Raw genomic sequence first — 19,883 nt, forward strand, 5'->3', positions numbered from 1 at the left:
AGTAGTACATCAATTTCAGAAAGTGGATTATTTTTACTAGACAGCTATTGTGACATATTGGGTCAGTCATAAATGAAAGATATTCATGCAAGCATGCAATAGTTGTAATGAAGTCTCTCTCTGACCTTCTGTATGATTGATTCTGTAATTTAGTTTTCTCAGGCACTGCCTGAAATGAAATGAAATCATGTTGAACAAGTTTTGAATACCCACAGTGCACCAGGAGAAGAAAAATCTGCAGCCCTAGAGGCTTCAGAAAGGAGCCGGTGAACGATTTATCTCCATGCTATTATAGCCTTTGCCAGCATTCAACATTTTCTCTCTCTCTCTCTCTTTTTTTTCTTATTTGGCTTAAGTACTTAATTCTGCAGGTAGCTGTAAATGGGAAAATAAAATGCTGTTCAGATTTAAAATGACAGGACAGGAGTATGTGCAAGGGACTGATAAAATATCTTGAATAGAACTGACCTTTCATGTAGCAGAAAGTTACTGGGGAATTCATCCTAATAATTACCATATAGATTATTTTTATTTCTTTCCTGCAATGAAACATTTCAGAGAGCACTGGGGCTGATTGAATGAAAATTGAACTTGTTAACATTCTTTTCAGCTTAGCCTGTTGTACATAACAGAAGGTTAGCTTTGATGAATTTCGAAATTTCCTTTCTGATATCTCAGAAACAGACAGTAAAATAATTGCCTCTTTTCAGCCTGCATTTATTTTTTCCCTTTTCTTTTTATTATTTTTTAAAAAATTACCTCCAGCTCTTTACAAAAACACACTTTTTTTTGGAGGGGGGTGGATTCCCCGCCCCACACACCTATATTCATACAAGCTCCATTTTTGAGTAGCATATTTTGAATGTTGTGACGCTGTTCTAGTGTTCAGAATTGTAGATGAGGTTTGATCAATGGGGTCAGGGAGGGGATTGGAGCCAGAGACCTTCTAAGGCTATGAAAGGGACTTTTGTTAGATTAGGAGAATTTTGGTGCTGCTTAGCGAAAATTGAGGAGCTGTACTCCATGCAATCTTGAAATTTCCCCCAGTTTGCCTGGGGGGGAGGGGGAGAGAAGGGCAACTGTTTGTTAAAAAATAGTTTGTGGAACAATTTTAATAAATCTTCAGACTCTGGTTGATACATTTTTGAATATGGCATGGAGCTGAAGGTGTTAATATAAAACAACTGCTGAAACTTATTTCCTTTTATTTTTATTCGGCTTTTCAGTGGAATCCCCGAAAGGATTCACCAAATGCATCTAATTCTATTTGTGGAAAACTGGAAAGAAATACACACTCATTTCAGTTTGCAAATTAAAGGTGTGAGATAAATTGACCCACCAACAAATTAACAAACACACACAGGTGGGAGAGAGAAAATATTTAAAAACAAAATTTCACATTAGTGAACTTAAAAACAAAACAAAAATCAACCAGATACAAATAAAAAATATCTCTCTTTGAAATTATTCATTTTCTTTGAGCTAATAAGGGGGGTAGGGTGGAGATGAGGTAACTTTTGAGCTTATGTGATGTTTTCTCTGTCTATTTTCTCCACCTGGCTTTCTATCATAGAATATTCAGTTATCTGCCATGGTTCAAATTTGCATTATTTGCATTACATCAACGAATTTTTGAGAGGTGCTATTTCATCAAGTTGTAAATAATGAAAACTAGGGGTTAAATCTTGATGTTTCCCGTTTCCAAACTCTTATTTTAACTTTCTGATAAAGTGATGAATGGGTCATTATGAAACTGAATTTGAATTTGTGCAAGTTTGCTTTTTAGCAATTGCACACCTATAATTTATGCTTTAATTTTCCTTTGCAAAACTTGCATGGTTGATTTTTGATAGGCACTTTACAGTCTTGATATGGAAAGGTGGGGGAGAGAGACTAGCTTTGCGATTACAACGTTGCTTAATGTATCACAAATAAAACAGTTGTTTCATGGTTCATTAATGTGTTTCATGTCCGGAACTCTTTATTAAAAGAAGCATTAGTAGTTAATAAAATGTGGGTGGTGATTGTTAAAAGGGAGGGAGGCCTGGTTACTGAATGTAATCATTTCTTTGCTTATAAGCACAGTAGTTTCTCACCTCAGGAAGTGACCAATTATATTTGTACAAGACACAAGCAAGTCTATTAGTAAGCCTGGTTCATTTAAGAAATAGCTCTGTCCACTTTAGTTCTAATTTCCCACTGTCCTCTATAATTCGACAGAGCTGACCTTCATCCAACTTTGGCTCTTCTGTTGTATCTTCACTTGGGAGGAAGGAGGTTATGGTTTCCAGTTCTGAGTGAGAAACAAGTGGAGATTTTTGGGGTGGAACCTAAGGAGGGACAGGTTCTGGGAGAGGAGGGATTTCTGTGGGATATAATGCCATAAAGTCCGCCCTGCAAAGTACCTATTTTCTCCAGGGGAACAGATCTTGATCATAGTGAGAGGTCTCCAGGTGGAGAGGTCTTCAGGTGTCAACTGGAAATTGGCAATCTTAAGGGAGGTATATGGCTATAAATGTAAGGGCTTCACCCTTCAAAAGTCCAAAATAATGTTATGTATTTCTAGTCATTCCCATCCTTCAATCATTTTAGGTTGGGTGTGTGAGCTATCCATTCTCCTACAGTCTTGATCTTCCTGCCCCCATACTCCAACCATTTTATAAGAACATATGAAGAGGGAAGAGGTCCAAACGTAGACCAGAATCCATTGTAGCCAGTCAGATGCTCTAGGAAACGCAGAAGGACGAGCAGTAGTAGAAGAAGAAGTGTTTGGAGAAAGCAATGACTATGAGTCGGAAAGCCAATGAGCTGTTCTGTCGTTTCAAAACCCTTAGGGCAGAGGTGGGATCCAGCAGGTTCTCACAGGTTCCCGAGAGTAGGTTACTAATTATTTGTGTGTGCCGAGAGGGGGTTACTAATTGGTGATTTTGTCACATGATTTTTGCCCCTCCTCTCAGCAGTAACGCGCAGAACTTGAAGCAGTCTAGCAGGAGGTACACCGGCGTGCGTGGCAGCCTGCGCCTGCGTGCATTCGTTTCCCACCCAAGGACCGGCGCAGTGGCTGCGTCCTTGCCACAGCCCTGCCCAGGAATGCCCCACCCCTGGAATGCCCGGCCATGCCCCCGTCATGCCCCGCCCAGCCCCATTGGCGCTACGCCACAGTTTGAATCCCACCACCATGGGAACCTGTTACTAAAATTTTTGGATCCCACCACTGCCTTAGGGTGACTCTTACCTTGCCCACCTATGTATTATGCAGCAATTTCAATCTTCAGTACTGAGAAGGGTTGGATTTTAGAGGGGAGGGACCTCTGAAGTTTCCATTTTTTCCACAGGAACTGATCTATCTGCTTTGAGGATCACTTGTGATTCCTTAAGGACTCCAGAGATTGGCTTGCAGCCCAAAGACTCAGTAATCTGGAGATTGGCTTGCAGCCCAAAGACTCAGTAATCTCACAGTTTACTAGCTAGTAATGTGAACCAGGTCTACCATGGGACTATGGTACAAATCATGCCCCGACATCATAAATGTTAATAGATACATCATACATTATCAACAAGCTTCCCTAGGTTTACCTCCTCTCCCCTCCAAGCCCAGCCCAGCTCACTGTGATTCTGCCTAGTCCTTCCCTGGGGTCCTGGGTTGGCTGGCCCATCTGTCTGTTGGGACTTGGCCCCACCTACCCCATCACTTCCCCTTGACCCTGAGGCCTCTGCCAGCCCCCAGCTCTGCCTCTCCTTACAGGATGTGCCTGCCCTTGGGAGAGCCTCACCCTTTAAAACAGGTCTCATGCCACGAGATTTTGCTGACCATGGCAGAGGTGCTGTGGGGCTGCTTTGGCTGTCCCCACTCTATCTGTGAGGCTGGAAGACCTTTGTCACTGCAGGTCTCTCCAGCCCCTCTCTCCTCCCAGCACCTTTCACTGCTTCGCCTGTGCTTTGCCTCCTCCTGGCCCCAGGTAAGTGCTCCTGTTGAGCCTGCTGAAAGAGGTGGAGGCAAACAGAATCCCAGGTGGCAGCCAGGACAGGCTCATACTACAAACATAAAAGGGCAAGAGGAAATAATGCAAAACTTCTTACAATGCGGAGTTACCCCCAGGCCCTTTTCGCATGGGCCAATAAACCCGGGTGAGAGGTGGGTCACATGAACCCGTCCTCTCCCAAGGCTATTCACCATGTGAGTGGGGCACGTGCTTCTGCACGGAGGCACATGCTATTTGGGGTCCCTGCCAGGGAGGCAGGGCTGCCCCCAGGGCCATGTTATGGCCCGTTCCCCATGCGTGGCTGCGCAGGTGGAAGCCAGGGGCTGCGATTCTCCAGTCTGATTGCAGCCCCTGAACACACCTCACAGCCACGCCCATTGGCTTGGCCACGGCTATGAGGCACATTAAAATAAAAGAATAGCTGAAAACGCAATTCTCAAAAAACCCGCCGTGTGGCCAATAAATGTGGGTGAAGGGCGGGTTAGACCCATGTTGGGGCCGAAACTGGGGCAGAAATGTCTTAGTTGATAGTTCCATGGGAATGTCAACTCAATGCATGGCAGCTGTGAAAAAGGCAAACTCTATGCTGGGGATCATTAGGAAAGGAGTTGAGAATAAAACTGCAAGGATTGTCATGCCCTTATATAAAGCAGTGGTGCGACCGCACTTGGAGTACTGTATTCAGTTCTGGTCGCCACATCTCAAAAAGGATATTGAAGAGATAGAAATAGTGCAGAGAAGGGCAACGAGGATGATTGAAGGATTGGAGCACCTTCCTTATGAGGAGAGGCTGCAGCGTTTGGGACTCTTTAGTTTGGAGAGGAGACGTCTGAGGGGGAATATGATTGAAGTCTATAAAATTATGCCTGGGGTAGAAAATGTTGACAGAGAGACATTTTTCTCTCTTTCTCACAATACTAGAACCAGGGGGCATTCATTGAAAATGCTGGGGGGAAGAATTAGGACTAATAAAAGGAAACACTTCTTCACGCAACGTGTGATTGGTGTTTGGAATATTCTGCCCCAGGAGGTGGTGATGGCCACTAACCTGGATAGCTTTTAAAAGGGCTTGGACAGATTTATGGAGGAGAAGTCAATTTATGGCTACCAATCTTGATCCTCCTTGATCTCAGATTGCAAATGCCTTAGAAGACCAGGTGCTCAGGAGCAGCAGCAGCAGCAGAAGGCCATTGCTTTCACATCCTGCATGTGAGCTCCCAAAGGCACCTGGTCGGCCACTGCGAGTAGAGAATGCTGGACTAGATGGACTCTGGTCTGATCCAGCAGGCTAGTTCTTATGTTCTTATGTTCTTAAACTGTGCGAAGTTCCCTCCCAACACGGATTTTATCCCACCCTTCACCCGCATTTATTGGCCTGTGTGGAAAGGGCCCCAGAGAGGTATCTGTCGGCATCCTGGATCCATGCCTTCAGCATTCTATTATAAGCAAATGTAGACAAGGGGAACGAATGGGTAGGACTGTACAAAAGGAGAAGAAATGGTTAATAATTCATAGACTTCAAATTGAATTTTTGGGTTTGGGTAAGTCCTGAGAAATTTACCTTCAATAAACCTCAGACTGAACCCAGATGACAAGATTTAGAGCAAACCGTTTGCTAACCTGTGTCTTTCCATTCTGCTTTATTGGGATAATGGCTGTGGAAAAGCCATACAAAGCTGACTTTTAAAAGCAAGCAACCGTCCAGAAACAACTCTTTCTGTATGTCTTGCACATATATACAGAGTCGCGCACAAAATCAAATTACGTTCCTCTTCAGCGGTTTCCTAATTCTTCTAACGTCCAAAAATTCTTCTGTGGGCCGTAAATCCCTGTCTGTAAAGCAAAGGAGCTCTGGTTTAATATTCAGAAAGTGGTATATTTTCGAAAGACTTTGAATGACTTCCAGATGTCCCTGCCAATATTAGAACAATTATTGCGAACAGTAGTAAATTTTTCATGAAAAGTGCCCTGAAGGAGATGGGCACCTTTAACCAATACATGTGTTGCTGACATTTCTGTAACATGACTTCTGTTTACATTGTTCGCTAAGAAAATTAGTCAAAAATTGCTGTGAGAATTTGCAAGCCCAAGAGCTGGATATTTGAACACTGTCCCCTTTTTTGGTAAAGAAAAAAGAACACAAGTAGAAAAGTATTCACATTTCAGCCTAGCATCCTTGTAAGAGTCTATGGCCTATTGTGGACTTGGTGATTGTAGATGCTTTTGGGGGCAGAGTTTTTGTTACAGACATCTTACCCCCTCTCATAATCACTGTGCTGCAGATCCAATAATCTTCGCTGTTTGTGAGAGCAGGCAAAGACTGACCTTTTCCATGGTTTTGCAGGGAAAATGAAACAGATGGTCCTGCATTACCCTTTTCTTGTTCAGGGGGGGGGGGTGTTCCACCCCACTTCCCCCAATTTACTTCCACCTTTATTGCACTCAGGGCGGCTTACAAATAAAAGCATATAAAACACTACAATACAATAAATAATAATAACAATATAAACATTAAACATTATAAACTTTAAAAACAGATAACAACAAATGGCATGAAAAAGCTACTTGGGCAACGTAGTGGCCTTTCCCCTCAGCCACCGTCGCTGTGCGCAGTTCCCAGTGCACAGCATCCCTGGTGCGTGCCTGTGTGTTCCCACGACCCTGCGCTCTGCGCGGGGTCATCAAAAGGCGCCCTTTGCAAGAGCGCCAGGGATGCCTCGCGCTGAGAGGGTGCGACAGCGGCAGCGTCGGGGCGGCTGCGCTGTCGCCGCCCCTCTCGTGGGGAGTGCCGGGGGACCCCACGCTACTCTCCTCAAGTAGCGCGGGGCTTAAGATAAGTGGGGAAAGGCCCGTAGAAACAGATGCATGCACTGTATCCAGACGAGGACCAAACATGATTTTAGGAAAAGGGATGTCCTAGCCGGTTCAGCAGAAAAGACCTGGCAGAACAACTCTGTTTTATTGAAACAGAACTGCAGAACTGAAACAGACTCAGCAAGGCCCGGATATCATCCAGGAGAGCGTTCCACTAGGCTGGGACCAAGGCCATAAAAGCCCATGTCATTGCCAGCTGAACATCCCTGGGGCCCGGGACCACCAATGAATTCCCCTCTGCAGACCGAAGGGGTCTTTGAGGGCAATAGGGGGAGAGGCAGTGTTGATGATAGGGAGGCTTTTTTAATTTTAAGCACGTGAATCTATTTTTTCAGTTGATGGACTGTATTAAATCTAGCAAAATAATGCTAAATCTAATATGGGAAACAAAGTGTAGGCACCAAAAAGTGTTTTTAAATGGAACAAGGAAATCAGTGGCGGGTTGGCCCAACTCAGCCTGGCATGCTTTGTAGCAGGGTGATCTGGTAAGGTCAGAAAGCCATGAGGAAACTCTACTGGGGCTGGTGTGCTCCTTCCAAGCTTTCTTTCTCACTGAATTCTGAGGTTTTATAAATGTATAAATGAATGTATAACTTTCAGCCAAAGTCACAAGTTTCTGGGATGGAGCAATCCCTGGCTGTCTAGAATATCAGTCACATTTTAAAAATAATGTGGATAAATATCTGTAGCAACTCTCTGTGCCTCTTCATTCAGGTTGCTTTCAGGAGTCTGCAGTATTTGCTGCTTTCCTAAGATTGGTATCTTAACCGGTTCTCTCCTCTGTTTTTTTCTTTTTCAGGATCACAGTCACACGGATGGGTCTCAGTACCGCCAGGACCACTCCTTGATTATGAGATCTATTGTTCATATGACAGATGCCGCTCATTCAGGAATTATGCCTCCTAACCAGCTGACCACCATCAACCAATCCCAGCTCAGTGCACAACTAGGGCTGAATTTAGGCGGTGCCAACTTACCACACACTTCTCCATCCCCTCCCGCTAGCAAGTCGGCAACGCCTTCTCCGTCTAGTTCAATAAACGAAGAAGATGTGGACGAGTCGAACAGGGTAAGCTGCTCTGGGAAAAGACGATGTGGTAGAATAATTGAGTTTCAAGTCAGATAGTTTCAGAGGGTAGCTGTGCTGGTCTGCAGTAGAAGAGCTAGATCTTAATCCAGTAGGACCTTAAGAGACCAACAAGATTTTCAGGTTATAAGCTTTCCATAGTTGGACACAAATCAGGTAGTCTCTGGTTTGAATGTTGACTCTATTGGCCATTGCTTTCACATCCTGCACGTGAGCTCCCAAAGGCACCTGGTGGGCCACTGCGAGTAGCAGAGTGCTGGACTAGATGGACTCTGGTCTGATCCAGCAGGCTAGTTCTTATGTTTTTTGTTAGGTTTTGAGACTGAAGTCAATAAGTGGACTCTGGATGCTGGATCAGAAGTCCTTATTGATAACAGCTAGTACCTGGCTTTCAGAAAGCCAGTTCTGCCAGACCATGAAAATACAGTTGCCTTTATCCCCTCAGAGTTCCTGCCATAAATCCCCCTTCCCTGCTTCCCATGGAATGTGAGAATAACACAACGGACAGAAAGATGTTTGGGAGTTGAGCATTTCAAGGCCAGCGCAGCGATAGTTCTCAGCCATCTGCTACCCCCTCCCGCTGGGAAGGCACCAGGATTGCTTCTAGTTAGCTACAGTTACTAGCATCAAAGGAAAGGAAAGGGAAAGATGCATTAACATTTCAGAAGGTGAAGACAGCTTCCCCCTCCTCACAGCCAGGTGTGAGTCCTTGCACCTAAGACCAGCTCTTTGATGGCGCATCCTGACACAAACTCTCTAGCTTCTTCTCCAGCTCTTAAAGGACATATTACTGACTTTTTAAAAAATCTCCTTATTTGAATATTCATCTGTGAGGGTCCTTCAACGTCCAGCAACTGCTTTTTCAGGAACCACAGCAGGGCAGGGCAGAAAGAAGCAGTCAGGGAAAGGTTCCACTAGTTGACCATCCATAGGATGCAGTCTAATGGCTCAGTGATAGGATGATGCAGAAGATCTCTCCTTGAGCACTTTTGCACATGCAGAATAAGGCACTTTCAATCCACTTCCTCAATTCTTTGCAAGTGGATTTTGCTGTTTAACACAGTAAAATGCAGCTGCAAAGTGCATGGAAAGTGGATTGAAAGTGCCTTATTCTGCATGTGCGAAAGTGCCCCTTGAGAGCCTGGAGAGTTGCTCCCGGTCAGAGTAAACAATACTGACCTCAGTAGACCAATGGTCTAAATCAGTAGAAGGCAATTTCGTGGAATCCAGTGACCTTCTCCTGATAGTTCTTTCTCTGACAGATTTCCTTCAGCGGAGGAAGAAGTTTTTCACTGTCAGTGGGGAAGAAATTCATAGAAAATGAAAGGGAGATTTGGTGCCAAACCATATGAGACAGCCAGCACTGTGTCCAGAGCTCTTCCTGATTTGAATGTCAGACATGTGAGGATCAATTTACCCTCTAGTCCTTCCCCACTGCTGCACGAAAGTTCCAAATATGAGGGCCCTTCTGCACATGCAGAATAATACGCTTTTAATCCACTTCCAATGCACTTTGCAGCTGGATTTTACAGTGCGGAATAGCAAAATCTACTTGCAAACAATTATGAAAGTGGATTGAAAATGCATTATTCTGCATGTGCGGAAGGGGCCTGACCCACCCGGGGAGAGCTCCCCCTGCTGGTGAGCCCCTTATCTACATACGAGACCAAACGGGGAACACTGGTTAGGATACTTCTGTGATCATGGGGGGTGGGGGGTGGGGGGAGGGCAGTAAGACTTCTCCATTTCTCACACCTAAACAAGTCTTTGCAACAGTGGGACAAGTGTAATCATACCCATGCTTATTATGTTTCTCTAACAGGGTAAGGAATATAAACTTGGGAACAATTTTGATCAGGGACATTTCACAGAGCGAAGGCTTAACCTCTCCCCCAACTATAGCTTCAATTCGAATCAAGCTCTTGTAGTCTAATAATTCAGGTTTTAAAAAATTATTATTATTATTATTATTATTATTATTATTATTATTATTATTATTATTATTATTATTATTATTATTATTATTATTATTATTATTATTATTTATTCAATTTGATAAACCGCCCTACCCCCCCCTCGAGGGCTCCAGGGCTGTGTACAAACAAAACGAGAAACAACCATAATAAAACAAAATCAATAAACCTTCCAGTTAAAAATACAAATCTTAAAACTATAGCAGCAGCAATCCACAATAAATAGTTAATAATTAATAATAAGGGGCGTCTGGCATCACACCCCGGCGATCAAGACCTGGGAGTGGACAAATTCTGGGAGGGGGCTGGCAGATGGTCAGGTGCACAGCCAGTAAACAGGGCAATAAGAAGGGGGTGGAATCAGCGGCCGGTCCCCCCAAAAGCCCTGTGGAACCGCTCAGTTTTACAGGCCCTGCGGAACTCCCCAAGGTCCCGCAGGGCCCTAACTGCTGGAGGAAGAGCGTTCCACCAGGCAGGGGCCAGGGCAGTAAACGCCCTGGCCCGTGTGGAGGCCAGCTGCATCATAGAGGGGCAGGGGACCACCAGCAAGTTTGCCTCTGCGGAGCGGAGGGTACGACCCGGGACATATGGGGTGAGACGGTCCCGTGCTGGATGGATTAAATTCCCCTTGCCTGTGCCTGTGCTGACCCTCGCTGAAAGGACGCCTTTGGATCCAACCGAGTGTACACCCCATTTTCCTTAAAGATCAATTTTATTAATCTGTGAGCTAATCTGGACAATTGTTTTCTCGATCTCTGCATTGATATTGACAAACTGTGTGAAGCAAGAGGGTAAAATCTAAGTAAACTGTAAGGAGTTCAACGAAATGCTACATCTGTCGTACTTTGAAAACTTAGAAAGGGCTCTGCAGATGCTAAGTATTGTTATTTAACGCTGCTTTTGTACTGCCACAGTCAATTTGTTTTTTGATAGGCCAGTATTTAGTGGCTGTATGATATTTGCTTATCGTAAAGACGTGCTGCTGCTGTTTTGTTGCTTTTTAAAAGGAAGGTATTGCTAGTATAAGGTGCTTTATGACAACATTGATAGATGCAATAATTCCCCTTTGCCGTATCTGCTTCCAACCCCTCTGACATTTTAGCATTCCTGGCTGATGTGTGTATATATATCTTGGTGTGTAAATGCACACATATACCTATACATTTGGTTGGATTAAAAAAAAGTGACCTTTGCCCCCTTGTGAAAGTGTCTCAGATTCATTTTCATGTGTGATTAAATGACCATGAACAGAAAAGACCTCTGCTAGGGAAACATCGCTCCAAACAATGATCATTTTTATGTTTATGGATGTGAACAAATAAAGGAGGTTTAGCGGCTGGCTTTATATCTAGCACAGTTGGCATTTTTTAAAAAAAACTTTCTCATTGTTAGCGTTGTGCCAGAGGGTTAGGGAAGATCACAGGGAGTCTAAATAAAAAAAACAAACTGTACAGGTCAAGCAATCATAAGGAAGACCTTGACAGTTATGTCTGAGGCCCATGGATCCATCAAATGCCCTTTTCACCAGATTATGCCTACACGTTAAAGAACATGACTGGATAACGTTTAATTGTTCTGTTATACAATTAATTGTTCTGTTATACAGAAAAGGAACTAAGCTGTAGTAAGAAGCCTTAATGAAAGGTTGGGAGGATGAGGAGTTCTTTCCACTTCCTTTTAGGTCCCTTCCGCCCATGCAGAACAATGCACTTTCAATCCACTTCCAATGCACTTTGCAGCTGGATTTTACTGTGCAGAATAGCAAAATCCACTTGCAAACAATTGTGAAATTGGATTGAAAGTGCATTATTCTGCATGTGCGGAAGGGGCCTTAGTATAGAGTAGGGATTCACAAAGTGAGCAGTACTGCCCTTGCAGGGGATGGTGGAAACATCAAGGGGGACAGTGAGGAATTTTGGGGCATTAGGTGGACAGGAGAGAATTTTGGGGTGGTAGGGAGGCAGGGATTCCTGGGCCAGCTGGCAGGGGAAAGGTCGTGTCCTTCCTTATAGTGACTAGTGAGTTTTAAAAGACAAGCAGCAGCAGTCTCCTCCCTATGTAGCCTTTGGAGGGGTGCACATGGACCTGTGTGAGGGTGTAGCTAAGAGAGAGAGAGCGCGGCAGAGTGGAGGGTGACTGCAGAGTCAAGGTGGGCTTCCTGATTTCTTTAGGGGAGTTGTCTTGCATCAGGGTAATCTTTTAGGTAAATATGGTATGATTTTGTTGTTACAAATTATTTGCAGAACTAATTTGTTGAGCATAGAGCTTGATTTTTCTTCTAATTTGGGGTGTGTGTGTGTGTGTGTGCGTGTGTGTGTGTGTTCACAGATAACAAAAAGTTTTGGCTAGCACAGAACTCATTTTCATAGCTAACATTTCATGCTAAAAATGAATGCTGTTTTTGTTTGTTGTTCACTCTTCCTTAGACTACTGGAGAGAAAAGAGCTGCCCCAGATTCTGGCAAGAAGCCCAAGACTCCAAAGAAGAAGAAAAAGAAAGATCCTAATGAACCGCAGAAGCCGGTGTCAGCATATGCCCTGTTCTTTAGGGACACACAAGCAGCAATTAAAGGGCAGAACCCCAATGCTACCTTTGGAGAGGTTTCAAAAATAGTCGCCTCCATGTGGGACAGCTTAGGAGAAGAGCAGAAGCAGGTAATCACGGGACCTTTGGGAAGCTGGGAGGGGACAATGAGGTAATGGATGGAACAATGCCAAAGATTGCAGTCCATCTAATTAAGCACCAGTGGCATGATCCTTTCGACTTCGTTAATTAGGAATGCGACATGGATTTGGGAACACAGCTATGCCGTCTGTCTTCTTCCTGAGAACCAACCTCTGGATCAGCCCCTGGTTGCCTTCAAATTGCAGTCATTATATAATGCTTGGCATAAATGAAACAGAAACTGACAGCCAAACAGACCCAGCCCTTAATCATCAGCCATATTGGAAACAGACAAGGTTTTACCCACTTTTTCAAACACTAGGTTTATCATCTGATCGAGAAATAAACACAATGATATGGAGGAGGAAGAGTGCAAAGCAATGCGAGGGAGTGAGCGGAGGGTAAGACTAGGAGGGCTGGCTGTAAATGGAGGGAAGAGGTCCGGGGTAAAACTGTGCCCATGTCAGGTCTCGGACCTTGAACAAATAAAACAGACTCTGGATTCGTGATCAGGATCGTTTTTTGAAGGCTACAAGTCCCTAGCTAGAGAAAGACCGTTCTGGGGGAACCTGGTTTCCTAGGTTGTTATATACACAATCCCCCTCCCGCTTTCCCAGCAAAAGTGTGAAAAGGATTGTTTAGGAGCCATTGGCACCTCAAGGACATGCAAGAGAAAGATACGCCACCTGCTAAGCCTCCCCAGTCCTTGGACATCCTCTTGTGTGAGGCCGGGAGGCTTTCCAGGGTCATTTGCCTACTTATGTGAAAGGGGTAAACGTCAAGGAGAGAGGTACAGAAAGGAAAGGAAAAGCCCCTTTACATGTCAATCAGCATACATATCAATCAAAGCAAACATCAGAGTATCTCAGGCTTTAGTCCTGACAGCCCACCAGAAAATTTTGTTTCTGGAAGCAAAAAAAAATGAAAATCATGCTCTATGTGGATTTGCCTGCCACGGAGAGGGTGGAAAGTGAAAGTGGGGCTAAAGGAAATACATCTGTACCGAAAATCGTGCCACAGCAAACATTCGCCTCCACAGTGCAGCAAATACCTTGTGCGTAATTGGCCGGTGTGAGCCTTTTAAAAGAAAGGGAAATCATGTCATGCTGGATATTTTCTTTGTGGAATCCAAGCTGCCCTTCTCTCTTTTGATTTTCTGCTTTTTACGAGCCCTTTACACCCCTCTTCAGGCAAGAGCTATTTTATGGTGTGAAGTTTATACAGTGAAGGTGGTGTTAATTGTAGTATCTTTAACAGGTATATAAAAGGAAAACTGAAGCTGCCAAGAAAGAATACCTTAAGGCTCTTGCAGCCTACAGAGCAAGTCTCGTTTCCAAGGTAAGCCCAACATGAGTTTCAATCAAATGCAAAGAAGCCATGGTTTATTAAAAATAAACAAACATAGGATCTTGGATTTGTTACTTTTGTTTCATCTACTGTCAAACACATTGCATCATCATTGCGCTTGTGTATTTGAAGGTCTGTGCCAAAATTTTCCATGAGTACTCCGTATCGCATAGTAACGTCACTGTGTTTGTATTATTAATTTTTAAACAACTTCTACTGTTACAGAATAAGTAAGAACTGATATTTAGAAAAATGAAAACATTGATACCGTTTTTCCCCCCTTGGAAATATTTGCAACAAATTCTGCAAAAGGCATCAATGTAAAGGAGAGGTAAGAATGCATTTTCAGAAGATTCAGGATTTAGTACTCAAGCCATACTAGGGTATAAGTGCAAGACGAATTTTCGGCAAACTGCAAGTGAACAGTGCATTTGAGGTACACAGAGCATACCATTTCACAAAACTGGTTGATTCAATGAATGTCCCCTTGTGACAAACTTCACAAAGTCTAAACTGTTTCAACACCTGAAATTTCCCAGCTTATGGCAATTGATTTGCCATGAGCACAATCTGCCAGATTTGTATGCTGCTGTGACCATCTGTGTTGTGGCCTGCATGTAAAAACCTTCACTTGTGATGACTAAATCTTATTCCGCATTCTCAGTGAGCAAGAAAAATGCATTAGCTGAGGAGTAGAGTGACCACCATGAAACCAGAGGTCACACAAAATCCCCCAGGGACATTTTCTTAATTATTATCCTTGTCCGAGAATCAGAGACACAATATGAAGGGATAGAATAGGGATATCCAACATGGGTTCTGTGGTTCCATAGCACCCATCACCATCTTTATTGATGCCTGACTTCTAACTGACCACTGGAGATTTGATTGGATATGCAGATTTTTTAAAATATTGTTTTGGCAGCAGCTACCAGCACAGGACAAGGATCTTTGCTAAGGCAGCCATTTTGTGGTTGGCTCCACCTCCTGCAGCAGCCATTTTGTGGCACCGCCCACCGCCTATGTAAGAGAATAGCTAGGGGTTCATGCAAGGAATATTTAAAATATTTATGCCACATATTTATTATTATAATTTATACAGTATATGTATCATGCTTTATGATCAAAGCAAAATAAAACCAAATGAGGAAGCTCTTCAACGTCTGTCTCTTCAATGCAGGCAGCTGCCGAGTCGGCTGAAGCCCAGACCATCCGTTCCGTCCAACAGACGCTGGCCTCCACCAACCTGTCCTCATCTCTTCTCCTGAACACTCCCCTTTCCCAGCATGCAGCAGTGGCAACATCGCCTCAGACTCTGCAGCAGGCACTCCCCCGGGCGATCGCTCCCAAGCCTTTGGCCATGAGGCTCCCCATGAACCAGATTGTCACGTCTGTCACCCTCGCCCCCAACATGCCTTCAAACATTTCGGCCCCCTTGATCAGCTCCATGGCATCTGGCATGGTTGGCGCGTCGACCTCAGCGCCCTCCCAGGGAGGCTCGTCCTTGCAGAGCCAGCAGCACCAGCTGCAGCAGCTCCAGCAGATGCAGCAGCAACAGATGCAGCAGCAGCAGCTGCACCAGCAGCAGCTGCACCAGCAGATCCAGCAGCAGATGCAGCAGCAGCATTTCCAGCAGCACATGCAGCAGCACATGCAGCAGCAGCAACAGCAGCACATGCAGCAGCACATGCAGCAGCAGCTGCAGCACATGCAGCTCCAGCAGATGCAGCAGCACCTCCAGCAGCACATGCAGCACCCGTCGCAGCCTTCCCCGCAGCAGCAGCAGCAGCAGCAGCAGCATTCCCCCGTGGCCTCGCAAATCACTTCCCCGATCCCGACCATTGGCAGCCCTCCGCCAGCCGCCCAACCGCACCAGACCCAAATACAAACCCAGACACAAACCCAGCTCTTAGCGCAGGCCAGCATTTTCTGAAGCCGCGCATTTCTCACGCAGAGCTGCTCTGCGTTTCCGAATTCGGCCCGGGGGTCAACCGCGTACGGGAGAAATTTGTACATCACTGATGGTTGTTATGCACAGGCGCATAACAGATCAAGTGAACCTCCTAAAGTGTCTATTAGATAGGCAATAAAGAACTACAATGTAGCTGTGTATAATCTTTTAGGTGACTATAAATATTTCTTTTCTTTCTTTTTGGTCTTTTTTTAAAAAAAAGAAAAAGCTGTGCTCTCTTCTTTTTCTCTCTCCATTCGATGCCTTTTTAATTTATTTCAAGCTTTACCTACAAGATGTGAATCAGATGGCCGCAGTTCTGCCGGGGCATTAAGAGTTGGGGGGAAATGCTGGCCTTTTCACCATTTTGAATTAATCACTGTCCTTTCTTGCAGAATTAGTTAATGCACTTCAAGTTGGGTTCCTGTTTTTTTTAATTTTAAAAAATTGAACTCACAAAGCCCTTTAAAAGCACAGTTGTAACTACCTGTAAAATGTCAATTGGATTTCATACAATCTCACTCATGAAACATGAGTAATTGATGATGTTTTTCTCGGTCATAAAGAAAACACTAATGTAAAAATAAAAATCACAGACATTTTTTGCCAAAGCTCCTTTTTTCTTTTTAAAATGTCTTTTGAAGAAGAAAAAATCCACCATGAGTAAAAGTTTTTAAATGTCAAAGCCTATCTTATCATCTTCGCTATAATCTTTCCAAATACTGCCGTACACTTTGTAAGAAAATATATTCTTACCCTGTTCTGCTCATTCCACTTCTTTAAAAAAAAATGTGAATATTCTATTGTGTTTGGGTGACAACTTTCAGATTTAATACACTGTATTTTTAAAAAGAAAATGCACTTAAATAAAAAAAACTGTTATTACAAAAAAAAGGAGAGAAGGAAAAATGTGAGTTTTTTAAAAAAATATGCTGTAATACCCGTAGACTATTTAAAAGGATTGCCACATCTGCATAATCAGTGTAAATATTTTCTTTAAAAAGTTGTAAGTTTTTCATATCATGTGCTGTAAAGTTTTCATAAATGAGGCTTTAATGTAAACACTGGTAACATGAATGATTTAATTGCTACATTGCTTAATTGTGTTTTTATGCTGTTTTATACTTTTTTATGAGTTTGGAGAGCGGCGATTAAGTTTGTATTTTGCTTACCTAAAACAAATGCTTTTATCTTGCTATAGAATAAACACATTTCAGTAAAAAAAAGTACCCCAAATATACCCCCAAGTCCTTTGCAAGAGTAATCAGCTCATCCTATAGGCTTATGGTTGGATGCCAATTTCTACGGCTGGCGCATCGCATCAAAGTGCACGGCTGCATGTACCACTAAAGTGATGGTGAAAAGTGCTGTCAAGTTGCCAGTCAAGCTATGGTGACCCCTTAGGATTTTCAAGGGAAGAGACAACACAAACAGAGGTGGGTCATGATTGCCTGCCTTTGCGTAGCAACCTTGGACTTCTTTGGTGGTCTCCCGTCCAAGTATTAACCTGGGTCAATTCTGCTTAGTGGTCTCCCATCCAAGTATTAACCAGGGTCAATTCTGCTTAGCTTCCAAGATCTGATGAGATCAAGCTGGCAAGAGCTATCCAGGTTAGAGCACCTTTATTGTTTGTACCCATGCCTACACATAATTAGGACCAAATGGATGTTCAGTGGAAGCAGTTATCACAGAATAATTTGTTTGCAATGGTTATGCTATCCCCCATCAATGACTGAGGGAGGTAAGCCTTGAACAGGAGTTGCAGGTATCACCTGTAGACAACACCAGTTGGATAGCTCTTCAAACACGGATGGGGCACATTCTTCTGGTTACCTATAGTGTCTCCCCACATTTTTGTGTTTACATGCAACAAAGGGCCCTGCGGATTCCTCCAAGCCTAGCCACCATTTTGCCAACCCCCTGCTTCTGGGTGAGAAGGTTGTTTCTGCCTTTTTTGGAGCCTTTTTAATGATCTGTCATTCCTGCAATAAATTCAAAGTGTCATTTTTTTAAAAGAAAAAAGCCCTATCAATACACAGAAATGCTGGTCAAGGAGAGGGCATCATTGCACCTATGTGACCAGGGGAAGGTGGAGAGAAGCCAAAAAGGCAACCCGAGGAAGCCAAACACACCTTGGTCTGCTTCATTTGCCCTGTGCAAACACAGCAGTGGCGTAGGAGGTTAAGAGCTCATGTATCTAATCTGGAGGAACCGGGTTTGATTCCCAGCTCTGCCGCCTGAGCTGTGGAGGCTTATCTGGGGAATTCAGATTAGCCTGTGCACTCCCACACATGCCAGCTGGGTGACCTTGGGCTAGTCACAGCTTTTCGGAGCTCTCTCAGCCCTACTTACCTCACAGGGTGTTTGTTGTGAGGGGGGAAGGGCAAGGAGATTGTAAGCCCCTTTGAGTCTCCTATAGGAGAGCAAGGGGGGATATAAATCAAAAACTCTTCTTCCTCTTCTTCTTCCCACTTTGCCCACTTTCAGAAACCCCAGGGATAATCTGACCTGTGGCGCAGTTGGTTCGGGAGGGGGGAAAGTCACACGTGCAACCAAAAATCTGACCTAAAGGTAGTGTAGACTCACTTCAGGGGCCAACCACAAATGCATAAATGGCCTATATCTAGTCTTTGCAGTTTTGGGGGTAGCACTTGAACAGTCACCAGCACATGGCAAAGAAAAACCTTTCCCTTTTTGCTGCCTTGGGTTCACAAGCAGCTGCTTCTTAGGAAAGGACCAAGAGGAATGGATCTTCTGAGGGCTAAGGGAAGACAACCCTATTGCCTGTGGAATGCATATATAGGAGGCATTGGAACAAACACTAGTGCGTGCTCTTGAGAACAGTGAGTGCGTGTTTGTGACAATTGTGGTTCTGATGGAGCCCAATAAACTATGGAGCTAGCATGATGTTTCCCTGAGATTTAAATAATGAATGCTGGTCTAGGAAGCAAGCATGTTTTATGCATCTGGGCAAAAAAAAGAAGGAAGGAAGGAAGGAAGGAAGGAAGGAAGGAAGGAAGGAAGGAAGGAAGGAAGGAAGGAAGGAAGGAAGGAAGGAAGGAAGGAAGGAAGGAAGGAAGGAAGGAAGGTTAAGAACAGAGGATTCTAATCTGGTGAATCAGGTTTGTTACCCCACTCCTCCACATGAAGCCTGTTCGGCGACCTTGGGCCAGTTATAGTCCTTTCGGAACTCTCTCAGCCCCACCTGCTTCACAAGGTGTCTGTTGCTGCGGGAAGGGAAGGCAATTCAAAACATGATGGCTAACAAGTCAAAACACACAGGATAAAATGACATTTTAAATCCATTAAAACTAATCCTTTCGAAACAATGGTTTTTTAAAAAGTTAATGTTCGTATGATGTCATAAAAACAGCCATTAAAACATAGGTTAAGAGGAAGGGCCAATGAAACAAGAAGGTCTTCATCATCTGTTGGAAGACATCAACAGAAGGGGACAGATGAATCTCCCTGGGGAAAGAGTTCCAGAGCTTTGGTGTCATGACCAAAAAATCCCCCCTGCCTAGTCTCAGAAGAGCCTCTGAAGATGACTGTAGTGGTCAGGAGCGTTCATAAGGGAGTAGGTGGTCTTTCAGTTCACATCAACCTCCCTAAAACTTCACACTGAATTGACTATTACTATTTCTACAGACTAGTAGTCACTGCCTAGAATCTAAAGTGAGAATTTTTGCCCCACCCTTCGCCTTGAACTCCTTGGACCTGCCAGCGCAAAGGACCACACCTGGGGTGTTGAGCATTCAAAGGATGTGTTCTATCATTCACCTGCAGCCCCTGCTTCAAACACAGCTCCTGGTTGCAAGCAGAAGCTGTCATCAGGTTAGTTCAGCAACCAAACCCTGGTGTGGATGCCAGTGAAGTGATTGGAGACTTGCTGGGCTGCAGCATGTGGGAGGGGGTGGGGTGGGTGGGCGGGCATCTGAAAGGTCAATTCAGTCTCATGAAAATGGTTATATGAGACAGAGCTGAACATAATCCAGTGTTTTGTT

General features: G+C 44.1%; 1 protein-coding gene across 1 annotated transcript in view; it reads left to right on the forward strand.

Annotated features, from left to right (window-relative positions):
* Positions 1-17,115, forward strand: part of TOX3 (TOX high mobility group box family member 3) — a 112,873-nt gene extending 95,758 nt beyond the window's left edge. The window contains exons 4-7 of the mRNA XM_048516121.1: positions 7,657-7,926; positions 12,344-12,571; positions 13,839-13,919; positions 15,109-17,115. Of these exons, the coding sequence (XP_048372078.1) occupies positions 7,657-7,926; positions 12,344-12,571; positions 13,839-13,919; positions 15,109-15,861 (1,332 nt within the window). The 3' untranslated portion in view covers positions 15,862-17,115. The remainder of the gene's footprint in view (positions 1-7,656; positions 7,927-12,343; positions 12,572-13,838; positions 13,920-15,108) is intronic.
* The last annotated feature ends 2,768 nt before the right edge of the window (positions 17,116-19,883 follow it).

Source organism: Sphaerodactylus townsendi, linkage group LG14 (genome assembly GCF_021028975.2).
Source record: "Sphaerodactylus townsendi isolate TG3544 linkage group LG14, MPM_Stown_v2.3, whole genome shotgun sequence".
NCBI lineage: Eukaryota > Metazoa > Chordata > Lepidosauria > Squamata > Sphaerodactylidae > Sphaerodactylus > Sphaerodactylus townsendi.